Below are 21,495 nucleotides of genomic sequence, written 5' to 3'. Positions count from 1 at the left end.
ATGTCCTGTACCCTGGAGCTTGGCAGAAGAGCCAGTGACCCACATCTTGCATTCCAGAAACTCAAAATGAAAAGTATTGAATATGTGCTGGAACAATGTTACTAATCACTCACTTCTGCACTTCATAAAAGTATCCTGGCTTCTTGTGAGCTGGAAAATATGAATACCAGTCTGGATGTTCAGGACGTTGGATTCAGCTTTACAATAACTCCAAATAGTCCAAATATTTTAAGTAATTTGAAATTTTTTGGCTATAAAACCAGGCAATGTCCACACTCAGTCATTAAAATTATCTGCTGATGGTTTGACCAGATTTGCAGATGTAGGCATTGAGTCTTTTTTGCATTTGAAAGATTCTTTAACGATACACATGATACTGGGTTTCATGAATCCTGCATGCACCGCTGGTTTATTGTTGGCAAGAACCAAACTCGCCCACACTGCCCTGAGAAAGCTGATTTGAAGGGGTTGTTCAGCAATCCATACCCTCTCTGTAACATGTGTGCTTTTCATTTGGATTTTCTAAACCATAGCCTGATTACTTACTAATTCTTGTTTTGTTCTGCAGTGGAGGGATGAGATGGCCACAATAAATGAATGGAAAATCTGTTGTTATTATTAAGGAAAAATTATATTTAGGGAAGATGATAGGTCTGTTTGGCTTTACCTTATCTAAGACCCCAAGGAAGCTAGGAACAGAAAAGTACATATATATTTTCCTTCTTGATTTCAAGACATCCAGAATTAATTTTTATAATGAGAAGAACACTTTAAAGAATATAAATCATAATTTTATAAAGACCATGCAGTGGATTTTGTTCTTTAATAACATTTTTAAAAAATTATGTAATGCACTTTCAGAACTTTTAAATTATGTAATGCACTTTTCCCTTTTAGTAGTTAGCAAACAAGATTTTCCCTTAAGCTATTAAAAAAATAGTTGAAGCTCTGCTGCTTTAGTTTTCTGTAGAAAACTGCTTGAGTGAAAGCAATATTTAGCTTATTTTCTTAGAGCCTATTTTAACCATAGAATACTTAATTTTAACATTACCTCTATTAAAAAAAAAAAAAAAAAAGAAAATTAAATTACAGGGGGTTAAGGAAGTCAATTATGAACACTAAAAAAAAGTTATTTCAAAAATTTAACCCAATACTGTATCTTTGGTTCTGACTAAAAAAACCCCCCAAGATTTACCTATTGTTGCATTTTCTTTCCAGTTTCTTTATGAAGAGATTGTGTGGGAACACCCAAATATTTTATGGACAGCTTCTGGACTGTCTCTGCTATCTGGTGGTTTGGCAGTCAATTGTTGCAGGCATCATCCAAGGCATTACTACTCACTGGTAAGTATAGTTCTGGAATAGGATGCAGAATTTAATTTTTGGTGAAAATTAAAAGTGTTGGACATTTACCTGCCTACAATAATATGCATATTCTGTACTTAATTTTAAAAGACTAGAGAAAATGGCAATTGGTGGAATTCTGATGTGCTAGAAACGCTTTTGTCTCTTTTTGCATTACAGCAAGGCTCTGCAGCATGCTATGAAAACATCATGTTTTGGAAGCTTGTGCTAGAAAAAAAATGAATGAAGAATGAAGAAATAGATAGCAGAAGTAGCTTCTGAATTCAGATTAAACACGATCAGTATTTTAAGAACCTCTACATTGTTAGTAGAAATCAGAGATAAACTTACTTAATTTAAACTTTAATATATATATATATAAGAATAAAGCAGATATTTTATGAAGTGAAAGTCAAAAAAGGTGAAAAAAGGTTTAGATGCTAAAAAAAAAATTATGAGCTTAAAAAAAATAAAGAGCAAATCTTGAATACATAGAAACAAGGTGGCTTTTTTAGCTTAGATGAAGTAACAAGTTAGTAATTCTTATTTTGTGTTATGCCTACATTAACAAATGCAAAAATGCATGTAAATAAGCTGTTAATTTTCATTGTGCTGTCAAAGTTGCCTGCTTGTGGGTGTAGTGGAAGCTGGTGTGTCCTCAGCCTTCCCAACGGCTGGCAAAGAACAGGGATACCCTGCTCTCACTGCCACTTTGTTGTGCAGAGGAAAGTTCCAAACAGCTCAGTTACAGTGAGGTGTTTGAACACGTTTCTGTACTACATTAGATGCCCAAGACCAATAAAGCAATAAAAACACTAACTTGGACATGGTCTCATCACAGTTACAGCCAAATGTTGTAGGTGTTTCCATTTGAAAGCTTTTAAGACCTGCTTCTATATGGCCTGGAAATGTCCTAAGCTGCGCCCAAGTCCTGAACCAATCCAGAAATTCATAGTCCTTCTGGCCTATCAGAATCAAGATATTAGGGTTCACCCAGAATTTTCTATGGCTGCAAGAAAAATATCACAGAAACATTACTTTCTTTCTACATCAGCTCTGAAGGATGGGTCTGGTGACAGTCTTCCATTTGTTCAATTTTTCAATTAGGACTCTTGTGACAGTAACCTTCTCAGGAAATCACAACTCCACCTGACAGCAAACACAATGTCCTATGTGGGATGTTCTCCACCCACTCTAGTTTTGTGGACTACATCTACAGAGAGAGCAAAAGGTAGGAAACACTCTTTTCATGCCTATGTTAAGGTTCCTGAGCACAGAGAGGAACGTAGTGTTGGGTTCAAGGACAATATTTGTGTTTCCCAACTGTAGCTGACAGCAGCTTAAACTCCACTTGTAAAAGTCAGTAGAGTATTTGAACCCTACTCTGAAGCATCTATTGCAACATATGGTACAATGAAATTAGACACAAATCACCCTCCATTAATGTCTTTCATAAAGGAAATTATAGAAACTAAAAGCTACAACAGACAGAACTGCAGTGAGAAAGCACATTTCTACATTATGCCTTGCAACCACAATTTTCAGGATATCTGGGCATTTAATTTTCTGTGACAATGAAATACAGAGAAACAGTCCTTAGCTTCACTGACTAGGAGAGCTGGGAAAAAATTATTTGCTGCAAAAACTGACTTTTATACCATTTGATGAGAAGTGGTTTTTACAAAGAATGTAGAAAAACCCTTGGCTAGGCAACTTCCCTCCTGAAACTTTTGCCAAGATGAAGATGTATAAACTACACAGCTGTATATCTAAACAACTTTTCATCATTAAATATTTAAATGAAACAGCTTTTGCTCATACTGCTGCTTAACATGTGTAGATAACTACTCTTGTTTAACCTCAAAAGGCAGCTCAGCACCACACATCCACTCTCTCACTCTCCCCACAGTGGAACAGGGGAGAAAATCTGAAGGGTAAAAGTGAGAAAACCTGGGAGTTCAGATTAAGGCAGTCCAACAGGTAAAGTAAAAGCTATGTTCACAAGCAAAGCAGAAGAAAGAATTAATTTACTACTTTCCATCAACAGGCAAATGTTCAGCCATTGCCATGAAAGCAGGACTTTTACTTGGGAAGGCAAATATGGTATCCCCAAACATCCTCCCTTAGTCTTTCTTTCCCACAACTTTTAGTGCTGATGATGTTGTCATGGGTCATGACATTATGTATGGGACATCCTTTTGGTCAGCTGGGATCGGCTGTCCTCGCTGTGTGCCCCTGCAAATTATGACACACCACCTACCTGCTCGCTGGCAGGATGGCGTGAGAAACTGAAAATACCTTGATGCTGTGCAAGCACTGTTGAGCAATAGCAAAAAAGCCACTCTGTTATGGAGACTGTTTTGGGCACAAATACATACCACAGCACCACAGAAGGAGCTATGAAGAATATTAACTCTCTTCCAGCCCAAACCTGTACAACTATTCAGAAAAAATAGCTTCAAAAAGTAGTTATCTCATATCAAGTGTGAGAATTTGCAGTAGCCCTGCTTTCTGTTCTTGAGATGCAGATAAGTGATGGAACAAACAGGCAAGTGAAACAAATGCAGAGTAAATTCACTACATATTTATTTCTCATGCCATTGTCTAGGACCTTAGAGCTATTTTCAAATTATACCAAAACATCTGCTGCTGCTCTTCTTCGAGAGGCCATTCCAGGTAGGTCTTTGTGTTCATGATCTTCCGCAGCTTGCAGAACCTCTTGGGAATGGCTTTGCTCTGGATGGGCTCCAGGAGGATGAGAATCGCTGCATCGTTGTTCTCATCAAAGAGGCGGAAATGCGAGAAGTCCAGCTCGTACTTGCACCACTCGCTCCGCACAAAGTGCTCGGACAGCACAAAGAGCGTTTTGCGGCTCTTCTCAATGGAGTCGATGATGTTGTCCACGATCCACTTCCCCGGCACAAAGTCCCGCTTGTGCAGGCAGAGGCGGAAGGGAGGGCAGGCCTGCTCCAGCTCCCGCACCATGGTGTTCTCCACCCACTCGGAGTCGTTCTCGCTGTAGGAGACAAAGGCGTCGTAGCAGACGTCCTTCGGCGGGGCGCACTTGGGCTTCCGCTTGGCCTGCAGCCACGCCCACGTCATCCGCAGGTACCACACCACGTGGTACTTGTAGCCGACGGCCACCAGCAGCAGGACGACCAGGAACACCAGGACGCAGATCAACGACACCACCAGGGACCTGTGGCACTCCATCAGGGAGAGGCGCACAGCGCCAACCTGCGCCCCTCTCACCGCCAGCGGAGAGTCACACACGTACCTGTCCGGCCACCCCACCAGCACCTGGGCTAGCCCGGCCTTGTGGTGGACGAAGGAGAGGAACTCACAGGAGCAGATGAAGTTGTTGTCACTGGCATCCAGCAGCTCCATTCTCCTGAAGGACTCAAACTCCTCCTTGGAGAAACTGTTCAGCTTGTTTCTTCTGATGGACAAGGACACCAAGTTTGGAATGGGTGCAGCACCCGGCAGCGTCTTCAGCTGGTTTCTTGTGAGGTACAGCTCCTTCAGAGATAGGAGCTCCAGTCCAAACTCCTTCAGGTTGTTTCCACTGACATCCAACACTTCTAGTGATTGAGGAATGCAGCGTGTTACTTTAGGAATGTGAGTGCTGGACAGGTTTAAATATTTCAGGTGTTTTGGCCATGTACACTCCTCTGGAATCTCACCAAAGTTATTTTGGCTAATGTCTAAAACAATTAGGTTTGCTAGATGAGATAAACTTTTACCTGTCATTTCTAAGTCACTCAGTGAATTCTGACTTAAATTTAGAGTTTGTAGTGATGGCCAAGCACCCTGACAGGCTGAATGTTCTAAACTCAGGTCTCCGATCAAATTTGCACTAAGGTCAAGATATATTAATGACCGAAGATGTTGGGAAATTTTACATGGTACCAAAAAAACTTTGGTGTTTTGAACTGTGACTCTTGTAAAAAGAGATAGTAGACTTTCCACAGCCTGAAGATCAGTAAACAAATAAAATTCTTCTATAGCTAAATTCTTTATTGTGAAAACTCTAAGTGTCTGTGATTTCTTTGCTTGAAATTCCATTTTCCACTGTCCAGTTCCCAAGAGTCTACAGTCTACCAGCTCCAGCTCCACTAATTTTGGCATGTCTTCTAAAATGCTGACAATCTCAGGCACTGTAGCATCTGTTAGTAAAGTCTGTCTAAAAGAAATTTTCTTTGCAAAAGATGAAGACATGACTCTCAATACTTGCATTTCTGCAGCATTACTGAATGCTATTCCTCTCACTTCCAGCCAAGAGACAGAGTACACAAGGTCCCTAACAATTTCTGAGAGTGTATTAATACTTCTTATATTTATGATCATGTGATTAATCTGCTTAATTGATTTCAAACTTCCCTGCTCATACTGACTGAGATTGCTACCATCAATCCACAGCTTGTGCAGAAACTCAATGCCCTCAAAGTTCCCTTGCCTTATCACAGAGAACTGTGGGTTGCCCAGGTGGAGAGAGCTCAGGTTCCTCAGCCTAGAAAAGGGGGGGCTCTGCCCCAGGTCTCTGTAGGAATTGCCTTGAAGATGGAGGTGCTGGAGTGAAAAAAGGTGCCCAAACCACACAGGGGACAAGTGAGCCAAGCTGTTATTTGATAAGTCCAAGAGCTCCAGTTTTTCCAGGGACTGAAAGGAGTCCTCATCTATGGAGCTGATTTCGTTGGACTGCAGCAGCAGGGCTCTCAGGTTCACAGCCTGCTTCAGGTCCTGGGATTGGATGTGCTTTATCCTGTTGTGAGCCAGGTTTAACCCTGTGATTTTGGCTGTGAGCCCAGGGGGAATGAATTCCAAGCCCATGGAGGAGCAGTTGCAAAGCTGAGTGGCATCGCATGAAGGACAAGTCTGCTTCAGTGCTTGTTGCTCGGAGAGGCTTGCAGATAAGGCCATGTAGATGGCCAACACTTGCCAGGTGTGTGCACTCATTATATTGCCTAAAATATGAAACACAATCAGAGCAAATATAAGATGCATAGCTGCATTTCGGATAAATCTAAGTTTTACTGTTGTCTTGTTGAAGGCACTGTTAGAATATTTGGTTTTAACACAGTTCAGAATTGAAACAGATTCATTTACTACCCTGATCCTCCTCCTGTTTAATAAGTAGCCCTCATACTTCAATCTCACCTCATGTCTTTTTCTTCTGAATCTGTGAATATTATTTTGTATATCCATTTTTTTACCACAGGGGGTCTCCTGTACGTGTTTTAAATCCTGGTTACATCAAGAAGGGTCAGCATCTTACAGTAGATAGTAGCATTCAGGTTTGATACTTACTTCAAGCATATGTCTAATCTCTATTCTGTCAATAGGAAGAAAAGAAATGCATTTGTTTCAGTCCATTTTTCATCTTACATGCCTTTTCCTACTCTGATTGTAAATGTCCAGTGAGCAGGGAAATAAACACTTGCCTGGATGACTCTCACGTTGCCATCAGTCTGATACCTGCTAATGAAATTTAAGTTTGTAAAACTGACCATTGCTGCCTACTGTCTCAGCTCTTCCTTTTTACTGCCACATCCTTCTCCTCTGCTACTGCCTTTTACTGTTTTGGGAACCTGTGGCACAGAGAAGATCAGGGCAAGCCACAAGGAAGAGCCAGGGGCTCAGATCCGATCAGCTGACTGGACTAGACAGCTTTTTCCAGCCCCACAGCCTGTTTCTGGCCTTCTGGACTGAAATGATTCAAGAGAAGCCACACGGATAAGGATCCTGTGTTACTCTACTTTCACAGTTTTCATAATGATGATTTGGCATAGCTATAGTTTTTTGGGTTTTGGTTTTTTTTTTTCAGATATTCCTGCACTATCCAGCTTGTCTTTACTCCCAACAGGATGCCTTTAGCTCCTCTATCCTTCTGAGGAGCTGAAAAAATAATTTTTGAAGCCTAAGAGAGGTTTTTTCCCTTTAAAACCTTTATTGCATATTGAAATATAACCTTTTGTGACAAGGATCAAAAAGCATTTTTAAAATGTCATTTTTCCCAGCGTGCCACAAAACCCACCTACCTCAGTAGGTATCTTATTGAGGGTGGAAAGAGTGAACAATCCCCAAAGAGGCCAATCAGTGAGTTCACAAAATCTTTGTGGGCTCTCTATCAAGTTAATCAGGTTAGATTGGCTCCTTTAGAACTGCTTTCTTCCTCAGTCATCCCACTAGGATTCTGTACAGAAGATATACTCTAAATTAATATTCTGATTTGTTTTAAAGTAGCTGACCCACATATACAAGTCAATACAGAGAAGTCCCACCCTTCCAGCTGCATTATTTTTAGTCATAACTGCTTAAGATTATCCAAAAGTGGAAAAATTGACTGAGATGGCTTGAGCATATGGGGAGGGGAGGAAAAGTTATGGATAATTTTTTCAGTCACTCCATCTCCTCCCACCTGCAGGACTATAAACATTTTTACCCTTTATGTTACTTTCCTTTTATCTCTGTCTGGCTCTGATGTAGAGCTTTGGATCTTGAAGAACAAGGTTCTCTTCCCTGTCTTTAGATGCCCACAGCTGATCTGGTCATCCACCATGTCCTCCAAAGTCAATGTAGAGAAAGAACATCTTTTAGGAACAATTAATATAGTGTGTCCTGGACACCCAGATTAAGATGCAATAACTCCAAGAGTAATTATCCAATTACCTTAAAATTGGGTATCACAGTTTAGATACCTAGATATTTGATCCCATGAATCCCAAACAAAAAATGGTGGTCTGTAGTTAGACTCATCTTCTGTCCAGATGAGGCTCTTTTGCAGGGCTTTTTGGTCTCCCAAGAGTAACTGGAATAATGCAGGGTGTAGGCTAAAGGAGTACATCTAGGAGTAGTGTGAGTTTTACTAGCAACAGATTTGGGTGGTATTTTTATAGTTGTCATCAAATACTTACTTTTAGAAAATGAAGCAACCAGGCAACCTGATCAGTCCGAAGCTGTCTATAGGCAGGTTATTTATAGGTGGAAAATTGGCAGCACACAAGGGAACTGGGCAGGTACTGCACAGGAATTACCACCAGAGCCTCATGGCTCTCCACCTTACCAGCCTGAAACCATCCAAGTACTGCAGGACTTTAATGCATTTGGTGATTCAGGATGCTGACTTTCCAAGTTTTTTGCTTATCTGTAATCTGAACACACACCCAGAGGAATCCCATTCCCACCCTCATTCACTTTCAGCCATTCTCATCCCCTTCTGATTCCTGCCTAATGATTCTGCTTGAGAACCTGATTTACAAGGTAATTTCAGGCCTCTGCACAGCCCCATGCAGCCCCAGACCATGATATCATTGCCCTATGAAGAAATCACTTCTCCCTGTTGGGCTGGGAATTAAAAAGCCCAAATGAAACTGAAATGCAACTAAAAATACATAAACTTACACAGATGCTGTGTAAACTCACACAAGGTGCTGTGATAAACCAGGCATTCAAAATGTTTCTGAGTTATGGAGAAAGGGTCCAAGCCGTCAGACATGCTCAAGCTTATTTCCCCTGGCCCACATGAGTAGAAGTATTTGAGGAAATACACATGCATTCTTAAACAAAACCATGACTGACAACAAAATGAGATTCTATAAACCTCACAAATGGGGAAGGTTAATGTAAGACCTAAAATAAAGCACCAATGGCGTGCAAATTGATTCTAGCTTGGGGAGCACTACCCAGCCACATGTGGGCAGGTAAATTTGAGCAGCTCTATGGAGCCTGCAGAGGGAGGCTCTTCACTGGTTGGCGAAGAGGCCAAACCACAAGCAGACTGGGGAAGGCTGCTGCTCTCCACCTGGCAGTGTGTGGGTTATGCATGTCCCAGTTCCCAGCCCCCAGCACTGCCCTCACAGCACGTATGCACAGCCACACATGCACACACACAGCCATGCCTCTGCTTGCTTCCAGCACAGAAGGTGTGCAGCAGGTCACAGTTAGGTAAGGAGGAAGCTGATGTCCTGAGGCCATTGTTCAGTGAGCTCTTTCCTGGCTGAATTCCTGAAACCAAGGCACCCCACCTTCACTCCCAGCCTTCCCTGGGCAGTTGGTATCCACACCCAGGGGACACAACATACAAATAGGACAAATAGGACAAGGCAACCTCCCATGAGGAAACTGTGCAGAAATGCTGCAGTCTGACCCAGTTTGTCTCTTCCTCATTTGCTGCTTTCCTCTCTCCTCTTCCCAGAGGACATTGGACTCATCAGCATGTCACATCTCTCTAGGAGAACCTTCCTTTGCCTGCCATGCATCCCTGCCAGATGCCTGTGATTGCACCTTCCTGCTCTGCTTTTGCTGGCAGCCAGAAATCCCTCCCCACCCCACACTCCTGCTCAGCAGCCCAGAGCACCCTGGATCCCCCTTGCAGAGGAGGATTGGTGGCAGAGATTAAGATGCCTCTTCCCAGGGTTCCCTGTTTGCTTCTTGCTCTGGCATTGGAGCTCCACTGTCTTTCCCCACATGTCCAGCCTTCACCTACCTGAAAACTCACCTGTGTGCCAAAAAGATTCCCAGAAATGCCACCTGCAGCTCCAATGCCAGTCAACCGATGCTGTGTTTTGTCTCTCTCTTGCTGATCGTCCTTTGCCCAGCTTGCTCTCACGCCGCTGTTCCGTTTCCACTTCACCTCTCAACCTTGACAATATAAGCAGGGGAATTCCCACCTGGGTGATCTGATTGGCATAAGAGCAGTTACATTATCAGTCCTTTTAAATGTGCCAACAAACAAAAGTCTGGGTCTATGGTAAGAGTGTACTGTGTGAAAACTAAGGCTTCTCCCACATCTCTCTTTGACCCTCTCTTTGTAATGACTGGCAAGATTTATTTCCCTTCTTACCTCTAGGCACACATTTCTCCTAATTTATTTTATCAGGGCTCAGTGTTTGCTCTTGGATGATTCACTCATCAACTACCTGAAGTTCAGCCTTGATTAAGCCATGAGCTATATTTCTCCAAGAGAGTTAACAGAAAGATTGCTTCCTAGCAGACTTGGTAGCCCTGGAGATGACATTGTAACAGGAAAACAGAACTGAAAGTGGTGTTTACAGGCTGCACCTACGGAAATTATCTCGTGTAGACACATGTACACATACACACAGGAGTGTGAATAGATACACATTTATAAAAGCACATACACACACATATATACGTGAAGATGTATAAATATAGCAACAGAAAATATACAAATATACAAATGTTGCTATTTTTCAAATACTTAGTCAGCCCATACACCAAGGCTTTAGTATTTCACCACAAAACAACTGCATGTCTAAAATTTAATCAAGATCTAGACTTTCCTGTACTTAAACTCCAGCAAAACAAGCAATGGGGAACATGAAAATGAGTTGAGTTAGAGAAACCACACCTAACTTAATCCCCTCAGAGAAAATTTCAGGTTCCCATAAGAAATTCTAAAACACAGGAAATCCAAGCACTCAGTGTGGGACTGACTACCTTGATGTAAACATCTGTATCTACCTGCTTGTCTAGACTCCCTTTGTAATCAGTGGAGAGCAATATGATAATTCTAGGAGATACCTTACACTGAAGTAGAGAGATGAACTGCCTCTTATCCCTGTGATTTTCTCCACCGACTACAAAGGAAGGTAGGTAGAACTGTCAGACTTACATGGCCCAGTGATTACATTAATATGCTCTGCAAAGTAGAAGAGCAAAACTTAAAACTGAGCCAGTCTGCAACACCATCTGGCCCACACATTAGAAACACAGTCTGACATCCAAAAATAGAAGGCTTTGGCTATTTCTGTGGGTAGGTAGAAAGGAAAGTGGTGGTGATCATGAAGAGAAAAACAAGCATTCCCAGGAAGAAATGGACACAGGGAAATATTGATTAATGCTCATGGTGTTTAATTTCATTTGAAAAGTACAATGGCATTGTTAGAGTGGTAACAGGAGTAAAAAGTACAGAAATACCCCACACTCAGCAAAATGTACTTAGAAAAGTATATGGAGTCCAACATGGCTTCCAAATATCATGGTTATTCGCAGGGACTTTTAAAGACCAGAGCATCAAATCAATGGAAAGGCTAAAACAGGCCTTTTCCAGCTGGTAAAATGACAATTATCTCTACATAAAACAAAGCCAGTTGCAGTTACAAGGAAAAATACGAAAATAATTTTAGCAGCAACAAACAGTGATATACTGGCTTTTGTGGAAATAGGTTGAAATGGGGACTGCTGACTTTTATGACTTCAAGGCTCCTTTCAAGTTTTCCCAAAACACCTGCTGCTGCTGTTCACCAGCAGGCCACTCCAGATAGGTCTTTGTGTTCATGATCTTCCGCAGCTTGCAGAACCTCTTGGGAATGGCTTTGCTCTGGATGGGCTCCAGGAGGATGAGAATCGCTGCATCGTTGTTCTCATCAAAGAGGCGGAAATGCGAGAAGTCCAGCTCGTACTTGCACCACTCGCTCCGCACAAAGTGCTCGGACAGCACAAAGAGCGTTTTGCGGCTCTTCTCAATGGAGTCGATGATGTTGTCCACGATCCACTTCCCCGGCACAAAGTCCCGCTTGTGCAGGCAGAGGCGGAAGGGAGGGCAGGCCTGCTCCAGCTCCCGCACCATGGTGTTCTCCACCCACTCGGAGTCGTTCTCGCTGTAGGAGACAAAGGCGTCGTAGCAGACGTCCTTCGGCGGGGTGCACTTGGGCTTCCGCTTGGCCTGCAGCCACGCCCACGTCATCCGCAGGTACCACACCACGTGGTACTTGTAGCCGACGGCCACCAGCAGCAGGACGACCAGGAACACCAGGACGCAGATCAACGACACCACCAGGGACCTGTGGCACTCCATCAGGGAGAGGCGCACAGCGCCAACCTGCGCCCCTCTCACCGCCAGCGGAGAGTCACACACGTACCTGTCCGGCCACCCCACCAGCACCTGGGCTAGCCCGGCCTTGTGGTGGACGAAGGAGAGGAACTCACAGGAGCAGATGAAGTTGTTGTCACTGGCATCCAGCAGCTCCATTCTCCTGAAGGACTCAAACTCCTCCTTGGAGAAACTGTTCAGCTTGTTTCTTCTGATGGACAAGGACACCAAGTTTGGAATGGGTGCAGCACCCGGCAGCGTCTTCAGCTGGTTTCTTGTGAGGTACAGCTCCTTCAGAGATAGGAGCTCCAGTCCAAACTCCTTCAGGTTGTTTCCACTGACATCCAACACTTCTAGTGATTGAGGAATGCAGCGTGTTACTTTAGGAATGTGAGTGCTGGACAGGTTTAAATATCTCAGGTGTTTTGGCCATGTACACTCCTCTGGAATCTCAAGAAAAATATTTTGGCTAATGTCAAGATTAATCAATTTGGGTAGTCGAGATATATACACTGTAGTCAGCGCCAGAGATTTTAAAGAGTTCTGACTTAAATTTAAAGTTTGCAATGAAGGCCAGGAACCTTCACAGATTGTCTCATCTAAACGATAATTTGCAAGCAAATTTTCATGAAAGTCCAGATACAGAAGTGATGAAAAATTTCTTGCAAGTTTGCATGGTACCATGAAAACATTAGAGCTTGTGATAGTGAGTCTTTTTAGTTTGTTTATTTGTGATTCCATGCCCTCCAGGTCAAAAAACAAATGAAAATTCTGAATCACTGCCTTTATTACCGTTATGGTTTCAACAAAACTTTGTCCACTCCTTGCAATTTCTTCTGTGTTCCATCTTCCCTTCCCCTCAAGCACACAGTTGATTGCCTGTAACTCTTTTAAAGAGGTGATTTCCTTCAGTGACACTATTGTTCGGCTGACAGTTTGATCTGTGAATAAAGCTTCTTTAAATGTGAGTTTTTGCATCCTAAAAGGATGCGTAGAATTCTGCACCAAGCTTTTTTTTTCAACCGGTAATTCGATTTCTGCCACTTCCAGCCAAGTGACAGAGTACACAAGGTCCCTAACAATTTCTGAGAATATATTACTATTTCTTAGGTTTATGATCATGTGATTAATCTGCTTAATTGATTTCAAACTTCCCTGCTCATACTGACTGAGATTGCTACCATCAATCCACAGCTTGTGCAGAAACTCAATGCCCTCAAAGTTCCCTTGCCTTATCACAGAGAACTGTGGGTTGCCCAGGTGGAGAGAGCTCAGGTTCCTCAGCCTAGAAAAGGGGGGGCTCTGCCCCAGGTCTCTGTAGGAATTGCCTTGAAGATGGAGGTGCTGGAGTGAAAAAAGGTGCCCAAACCACACAGGGGACAAGTGAGCCAAGCTGTTATTTGATAAGTCCAAGAGCTCCAGTTTTTCCAGGGACTGAAAGGAGTCCTCATCTATGGAGCTGATTTCGTTGGACTGCAGCAGCAGGGCTCTCAGGTTCACAGCCTGCTTCAGGTCCTGGGATTGGATGTGCTTTATCCTGTTGTGAGCCAGGTTTAACCCTGTGATTTTGGCTGTGAGCCCAGGGGGAATGAATTCCAAGCCCATGGAGGAGCAGTTGCAAAGCTGAGTGGCATCGCATGAAGGACAAGTCTGCTTCAGTGCTTGTTGCTCGGAGAGGCTTGCAGATAAGGCCATGTAGATGGCCAATACTTGCCAGGTGTGTGTAGTTCTTGATTTGTGGTCTGCTTGGATGGACATTTTGCTGTAGGAAACAGAAAAAAGAGATGGTAGGGTCAAATTTTAATTTCAAACAGCAGCTGAAAACTCTTGAAATGCTTGCTGCACCACTTTTTTAATAATCTCAGATTAATTTTTTTTTAAATGCTATCCTGTGATGTTAGTCTCCCTCTCCTACTTGACCTTCTCAGACCTGCAACCATGGTGTGTTGCTCATCCCTGGAGCACAGCCATATCACTTGTCAAGAACCATAAAGACCATTCTTAGTATCCTGCTTTTCTATGGCACTCACCTCTTTCATCTCTCACATTATGCTCCCTCTCAGCCAAGAAGTTACAGCTGGATGTTTCAGCTCCAAATAGCGGAAGATGGTTAGATCATCAATGATCTGAATGAGGGAAATGAGTGCACACTCAGTTTGCAGACCACACCAAGTTGGGTGGGAGTGCTGATCTGCTGTAGGGTAAGGAGGGTCTACAGAGGGAGCTGGATTGGATGGATCCATGGCCTGAGGCCAACTGGATGAAACTCAACAGAATGAAGTACCATGTGCTGCACTTGGGTCACAACAACTCCATGCCGCACTAAATGCTATGGTCAGAGTGGCTGGGAAGCTGCCCAGCAGAAAAGGATCTGGAGGTACTGGTCAACAGGCAGCTGAATATCCAGTATATGTCCAGGCGGTTAAGAAGGCCAATGGCATCCTGGCCTGGATCAGAAATAGTGTGACTAACAGGACCACTCCCCATGTACTCAGCACTGGTGAAGTCACACCTCAAATCCTGTCTTCAGTTCTGGTCCTCTCACTTCAAGAAGGACATTGAGGTACTGAAGCCTTTGCAGAGCAGAGCAATGGAGCTGGGGGAGAGTCTAGACTTTAAGTCTTAAGAGAATCAGCTGTGGGAGATATAGTTGTTTAGCCTGGAGAAAATGGAGGCTCAGAGGGGACTTTATCATTCTCTACAACTGCCTGAAATGAGTCTGTAGTCAGTGGGGGTCAGTGTAGTGAGTGGGGTCAGTCGCTCCTCCCAGGTAACAAGTAATAGGAAAAGAGGAAACAGCTTCAAGTTGCACCAAAGGAAGTTTAGACTGGATATTAGGAAAAAAAATCACAGAAAGGGCAGTCAAGGACTGGCGCAGACTGCCCAGGGAAGTGGTGGAGTCACCATTCCTGGAGGTATTTAAAAGACATGCAGACATGGTGCTTTGGGACATAGTTTAGTGGTAGGCTTGGCAGTATTAGGTTAATGGTTTGACTCAATGGTCTTAAGGGCCTTTTTAACCAAAATGATTCTGTGATTCTATGATTACAAACTCTCACAGCCCATGCAGCATCAGCCTGCCCATTCTGTATGGCTACATGGCAGGCAGAAGCCCAAACAGAGCCTGCTCTCCCTCTCAGCCCTTCCAGTGGGCTGAGGTTTCCAACAGCACAAACTTTCCTGGAAGAGATCTGAGGGTCCCCTGCATGGAGTCTCACCAGCCTCAGGGCTTCTAAAAGCAGAGCTCTTGCCACACCCTTTTGCACACTGTGTAAGCAGTTCACATTCTTTACTGGAAAGGCAGAACAACCTGATATGAAATGAAGGCTATCAGACTTTTCTGTAAAACAACACCAGTAATAGATGGGATATAGATGTTACTGTCACCCCATAAACAGTGGACGTAATTAGAACAATACTGATTTTAATGTAAAGAAGGGCTGTGTTTCCTGCCACAGGTGCCAAAGAACACTCCACCAAGGTTGAACCGCAAACAGTTCCAGTAGTGCAGATGAACACTACCTGTAAACCCTGAATAAGCAGAGGTTAAGTACTTACCTTGTGTACTGCATGCTGTGTTTCAGTCTCCTTGTGTGCTGGTCAAGGCATCTGAATGGTCACTTTGTACCTGCAAGCACAACAAAAGCTGGAAATTTTTGACAGGTCTGATGAGGCGATAGTCCCAAAGTGAGAAAATATTTCAGCCTCAAAATATTGTTCTCTTCAAACAAAACTTCATATTCCCAGTTTCCCAGTGTCCTTTAACTAGGCAGCCAGTGAATCATAACAGTTTGCATCTCTTCTCTCTAGTGGTGGCTCCCCTGAGGAAACCATGGCTTCTGAAGAGTCCAGGATTGTCCAGCATGTATGGCTCACCCTTCAAACTCACTTTCAACCAATTCTACCATTGCTGCTGATTGGGGACACAAAAAATGAGAAGAGATTGTAGTTGAACTCTCTTCTTTGAAAGATAAAATTTAGTGTCAGTCTCTTCTTTTTGTCAGTCAGCTCCCATTGCTGGAAAGGCTGATGCAACCATTTTGCGCAAGTCATTCTTTCACAATCACTTCCTCCACTATTAAGTGCAGAAACAGTTCCCAGGCAGACTGCATCCATTTCCCTGTATCTCTACTTTCAATACTTTTTGTCTGGTAGGCACTGGGGGTTGTTCACTGTGCTGAGAAACAGAACATCTCAGCTCAACCAACTTATGTAAGTCTGTAAGACATTATCAATATATAGAGTGATGCATATATTATATTGTGTTGGAGTCAAATTGTTTAGTCAAGGAGAGTACTATAGAAACACTCAGCATCCTTTAATTTCCTAGGACACTACAGTCATATGTTGTCAACAGAAAATAAATAACAGGAATGATATTCTCTCTGAAGCAGAAGACACAGTCTGAAGCAAAGTATCTCTCTGTAAACATCAAAGGCAGTTTTGAGAGAGGAGGTTTGATGGCATTCATTTTAACCTGACTGAAGTAATACATGGTTGGTCAAATAGCCAAGCATGCTGTTTACATAAAGGGGCAGGGAGTCATCCTACCAGCTCTGAAAGGCAAGTCCTTTAAATTCAAACACTAACATTCCTATTGCAGTTACCATTTCTTTTCTGTGTTCAGAAATTGTCACCTTTTGCTGACCTCTTGCACCAAGAAGTACTTGCCTGAGAGCAGACAGAGGGACTGATTCCTACCACTTGTCAGAGGGCCCACAGAAGCATCTGTGTGATCAAGGGTGGCAAAGTGCACAGAGAGCCCAAATGCACCTCATAGCAACCTTCAGTCCCACTGCACTGACATGAGCATTGCACATTAGGTTAAGAGAAAAAGAAATTGGAAAATTGAGATACCCTTGAATTCTCTGACTACTACAGAGGGTAGCTGATGAGCATAACATTGTAAAATAGAGGCAAAGCTGTGGGGCAGAGAGGGGGAGGGAAATAGTCTTTCAGTGAAAGGACGTCATCAACTTCCCCAAAGCCACCTCTTCCCTCTAGCAGCTGAAATGGTTCTTGCTCTTCAACAGGGAAGACTTCAGTTTTCAAAATATTAACTCTGGGTTTAATGAGACATGTTACTGTATATTTTTGTCTTCAAAACTGCACCTCTCCCATACAGTAAAAAAATTTCGTTAATTTGAGAAGAGTTTTGGAGAAGAAGAGCATGTACATGATTCAGTGTGAAATGGGCACTCTCTTCTGTCTGTTACAGCTTTATCACCATGCATTTGTGGAGAATTGAGGTATGTACCAGCTGTTTTTTCAGAAGAAGCCACTTTTTCCTAACATACAGGCTCAGCCACCTCTCATTACAGATGGATCTACACTGGGCCAGGCTTTTGGTTTCTCTCAGAAAAAGAAGTCGCTGGTGTGACTACGCCACAGTTCACAAACCAAGCAGTCCATTTCAGCAAGCTGCTTAAAATGCCAAGAAATGTCAGGGCGACTGTCAGGGTTTATCACATTACCCAGACTCAGGAAGGTTTGAGGATGTGCAAAAATGCTCTCCACAAGCTGCTCCACGCACACAGACAAGGTACCAGCCACCTGCCTCCCAGAGCATTACCTTTCAAATTGAGGTGCAGCATGGCTCAAAACTTCTTTTGAAATCAAAGACTCTAAAGAAGGAGAAAGCTGCTGTCTTTTAAGATGAGAATACTCTTCAACTGCTTTTCCTCCAGAGTAACTTGCATGTTTAGCATTGAACAAAGATGCACCTTTTAGGTGCTTTCTCTCCCCTTCCAAGTTTATGCTATAATTAACCTTCCTCTTTAATACTGTTTGAAACAAGATCCATGCCTCCACCTACACTACGTTTTCCTAAGAGAAGCACATGGTTCTGCAACAAAGCTCTGCCTTTGTAACTGCAGGTGTTCCAAGCAGAGACACTGCATGAGCCTTTACCAGCAGTAGATGGGGATAAGACAGAGATGTGGCAATTATGTTTGAAGCTTTCTTGCTTTACATGTTCCCCTTTATCCAACAGCAGCACAAGCAGTACCCAAACTGGGCATGATGCACTCTTTAAGCACTTCCCGTTCCCAGTCTCACACGGAAGGATCCTGCATTCCCCGCCCCCTTCCTCTCTTTCCTTCTCTATGTCAGTGTCCACACTGAGAGCTGCCTGTTGCTTTTCTGCTGAGAAAGGACAAGTGAGCAGTGCAGAGGGGACCTAACCCAGGTCCCAGATCCCTGCCTCAAAGAAAAAGCAGAAGCAGTAGAAAAGGGAGGGAGGAATGAAACTATTGACCATGAAACTATTTCTGCTTGTGATGCAAGCAGAAAGCACACTTTCCAAATCTTTGTAAACAGCACAAAACTGCTTCCTCATACTTACCACTGGAAACCAGGATGTGTCAGTATGTCAGCTTGGCTGCAGCAGTGTCAGGCAGGCTGAACCTGGGATGCTTACCCTAAGTGTCCCCAGAAAACGATGGCAAGGAAAAGCCAAAAGTCAAATCTGTCCTTGCAGTCTTTGGAGCAGGAGGTATAATACTCACGTAATTGAAAGCAGAATGGCTTGGCATCCTTTCATGGTCCTGGGAATAGATTCTTTGCATGCACTGCTGGTGCCTGTGCTTTAATCTGTCTTGCAGAGCTTCAGGTATTCATCTTCAAGCTACAACAAAAAGGTACACAATAACAAAAAGTAAACCATTTTAATTTTGCTGTGTTCTGTATCAGGCCTACCCTGCCAGCTGTTCAATCCTCTGGTTAGATCTTCAGACTTGAAATTTAACTGCAAAGGACCCAATTATTTTTGTTTTTCTTCTGGGCAATCCTGCAGTTGTAGCAGAGCATGTTAATGATATAACTGGTTAGTCATTCAGCAGCCAGCCTACAGCACTGCCTCTGCCAAGGAAGCAGAGTTGTGGATTTATTTTTGTCATATCCTTCCTGAAAGCTTTCAGTCAGAAAAACACAACATTGATTTTCTACCTTAACTGAGGAGCATCTTGCAGGGAAGTTTGCACACTAAGACATCAAAAGTTATCTTAATGATATGGAAAGTTTCATTTTTCTAGAGTAGTTGTAACAGCATGACTCAACAAGAGAAAACATGTAATCTCTGCCAAAATATTTCGGGTGAGTTCTTGACTCCCAAGGAAACTGCTTCAACAGGAAACAGCCTACATGCAAGGCAAAGCTGGACAACACAGTTCCTTTCTTATCTTCCCTTTTAGGTACAGTGAAAAAACTTGTTTCTTACAGAAATATTAGGATATACAGTAAATATATCTTTTCCAGTAATACAGTGGGAAAAAAGGCAAGTTTTGACACCCTATTCTGAAGACCACTGTGACAAACACACAAAATCCTGTTATCACCACACATATTTTTTATTCCGAGATAAGCACTCTGAGACAACTCATGTGGTACTGGGAGCTCAGAGTTCAACCCAAATGTGATTGGGCAGGTAGGCTCCCAGCTTGCTGCTGCTGGTGATCCATCCCCTAAAAACAGACATAATCTAGAAATCATATTTTCTGCAATTTTCATAATGTTGATTGGTACAATGTTATCAACGTACAAAGCTGGTTCTTAAATTTTTTTAGAGGTCTTCAGGAAATACTTCAGTGTAGCTTTCTCAAGTACCACTCACACAGTGTTTTGAACTAACTATCTCACTCTTTTGTGTTGTTCAGTTTGCTTTGCTGTATCCTAGGCTGTTAGACCTAGAGGTCATCTAATATGGGCTGTCCAGAATGATGTTTGGACACCTAAGCCATATTTCCAGTTTTTAAAAGAAGAGGCGCCATTCCTGTTTCCAAACAAAGATTTTGCAGGATTTTGGACAGAGTCACAAACACTTACAGCTATGGGCTCCTAGCACAAGCTGCAATACCAGGGGGGCAGGGTTGGGACCAGAGAGGAATGGGATCTCTTATGCTTGCTGTTTGGACAGCTTCTGCTTCATTTCATCTCACCAGGAGAGAAAATACCCTGTCACAGCCCAGCGGGTACAAACCATCACTGGCAGGCTGTTGTGAGGAAGTTGGGGTTTAACATCCTGGCACCGGAATTTCCTATAAGGAGGAAAAAAGCTTTGCTCAGCTCCAAGCAAAAGCTCCTTCAAGAGAGGCTGGGCAAAGGGACATGCATGTTGGTGCATTCCAGTGTGGGAAGGTCCAGCAAACCTAGTCTTGCCTCATTCAGAGGAATGCATGGACATATTTTGTGCTTATGCCTAACTAGTGCTAGTAGGCTGAAAAAAGTGGGGTTTTTTTCCTGTTTCGTTTTGGGGATTTTGTTTCTTTGAATTTTTTTAATGGAAGGGAAACAGTCCTGGGAATGGGACCAAGTCATTGCAGAACCAGTTAGAGTTTGTTTCCTGTATGGAGGTGGAAAGCACTTTGCTGGGGTGCAGAGATACATATTTAACTGCTTGTTATACAATAGAAAAACAATTGTGTTTAACAGTTGGGCAAGAATCTGAGCAGGAAATGAAGCAGATCATTATAATGTACTATAAAAATATCAAGATTTTTGTATTTGTTCCAAAAAAGATAATGCCAGGATGTATTTTGCACAGGTAGTTCAGGCTTTGCATTCAGCTGCTCTCTCCCCCTGTATCTGATACCATGAAATATTTTAGACATGACAGTGGGTTTCAGAAAGAGAAAACTAGGCAATTCCAAATCATTTTTTCTCAGCTATTCAATACTTCAGAAGTTCTTTCTTCAGTGCATCTGCTTTTCTGCATTTATAGCCTATCAGTATGCCACATTTCTTAAAAATACAAAAATATCTAAGGTACTACTTCCGAGGGTTTTTTTCACTCACTGGAAAAACAACATGTTTTGTGAGTCTCTTGCAGGGATTGTTTCTATTGCCTTCTTTTGCAATTGTATAATTTTTAAACAAACTTTTTAGAAGCTTGACTTCAACCGAGTTGTAAGCATGCATGAAAACATAATTTTTACTGAAAATGAAAAGCCTGATCATAAAAAGATGTCAGTAAGTATTTTAAATCTGTGTGGTTTCTGATAGGGCCACCAGACCATCTTCAAATAATAAGCTAGTTCCAATATTGGACCATTCTCTTTCTGAATTTGAACATGATTGAAAACAGACTGTCCAAGCTGATTTTCAAGCACACACTTAGCTATTTTAATAATTCCTTCTAAATTATCCTCAGATTGCTTTTCTTGCTCTTCTGTAAGTTTTCTCGACTGTAACAGTACCAGTTTAGTAATGACAGATTCAGAAAAGACCATGTAACTTGTGCCTGTGCTGCTAGATGCCTTTTTGTCTCTATTACACTATCTACAGAAAGAAACACATGCCATGATGATCAACCTCAAAACCAA

General features: G+C 42.7%; 2 protein-coding genes across 3 annotated transcripts; both read right to left on the bottom strand.

Annotated features, from left to right (window-relative positions):
* Positions 1-3,948: 3,948 nt before the first annotated feature.
* LOC132072258 (toll-like receptor 2 type-2) lies at positions 3,949-9,921 on the bottom strand. The gene is made up of 2 exons (XM_059470422.1): positions 9,842-9,921; positions 3,949-6,308 (listed from the first exon to the last, which is right to left on the bottom strand). Exon 2 carries the CDS (start codon positions 6,298-6,300, stop codon positions 3,949-3,951), a length of 2,352 nt encoding a protein of 783 aa, XP_059326405.1. The 5' UTR covers positions 6,301-6,308; positions 9,842-9,921.
* A 1,291-nt stretch (positions 9,922-11,212) lies between these two features.
* Positions 11,213-18,954, bottom strand: LOC132072694 (toll-like receptor 2 type-1). 2 transcript variants are annotated; one of them, XM_059471186.1, is made up of 4 exons: positions 18,875-18,954; positions 18,685-18,803; positions 15,737-15,806; positions 11,213-13,940 (listed from the first exon to the last, which is right to left on the bottom strand). In XM_059471186.1, the coding sequence occupies exons 3-4, from the start codon at positions 15,748-15,750 to the stop codon at positions 11,555-11,557; spliced, it is 2,400 nt and encodes a 799-aa protein (XP_059327169.1). In that variant the 5' UTR covers positions 15,751-15,806; positions 18,685-18,803; positions 18,875-18,954; the 3' UTR covers positions 11,213-11,554. The 2 variants fall into 2 exon arrangements, with proteins under 2 accessions (XP_059327169.1, XP_059327167.1); XM_059471184.1 differs by having other exon boundaries at positions 15,737-16,355; positions 18,875-18,907.
* Positions 18,955-21,495: the final 2,541 nt, after the last annotated feature.

Source organism: Ammospiza nelsoni, chromosome 4 (genome assembly GCF_027579445.1).
Source record: "Ammospiza nelsoni isolate bAmmNel1 chromosome 4, bAmmNel1.pri, whole genome shotgun sequence".
NCBI classification, from domain to species: Eukaryota; Metazoa; Chordata; class Aves; order Passeriformes; family Passerellidae; genus Ammospiza; species Ammospiza nelsoni.
Note: the sequence above shows the minus strand (reverse complement) of the source record. Positions and strands in the feature narration are given on the sequence as shown.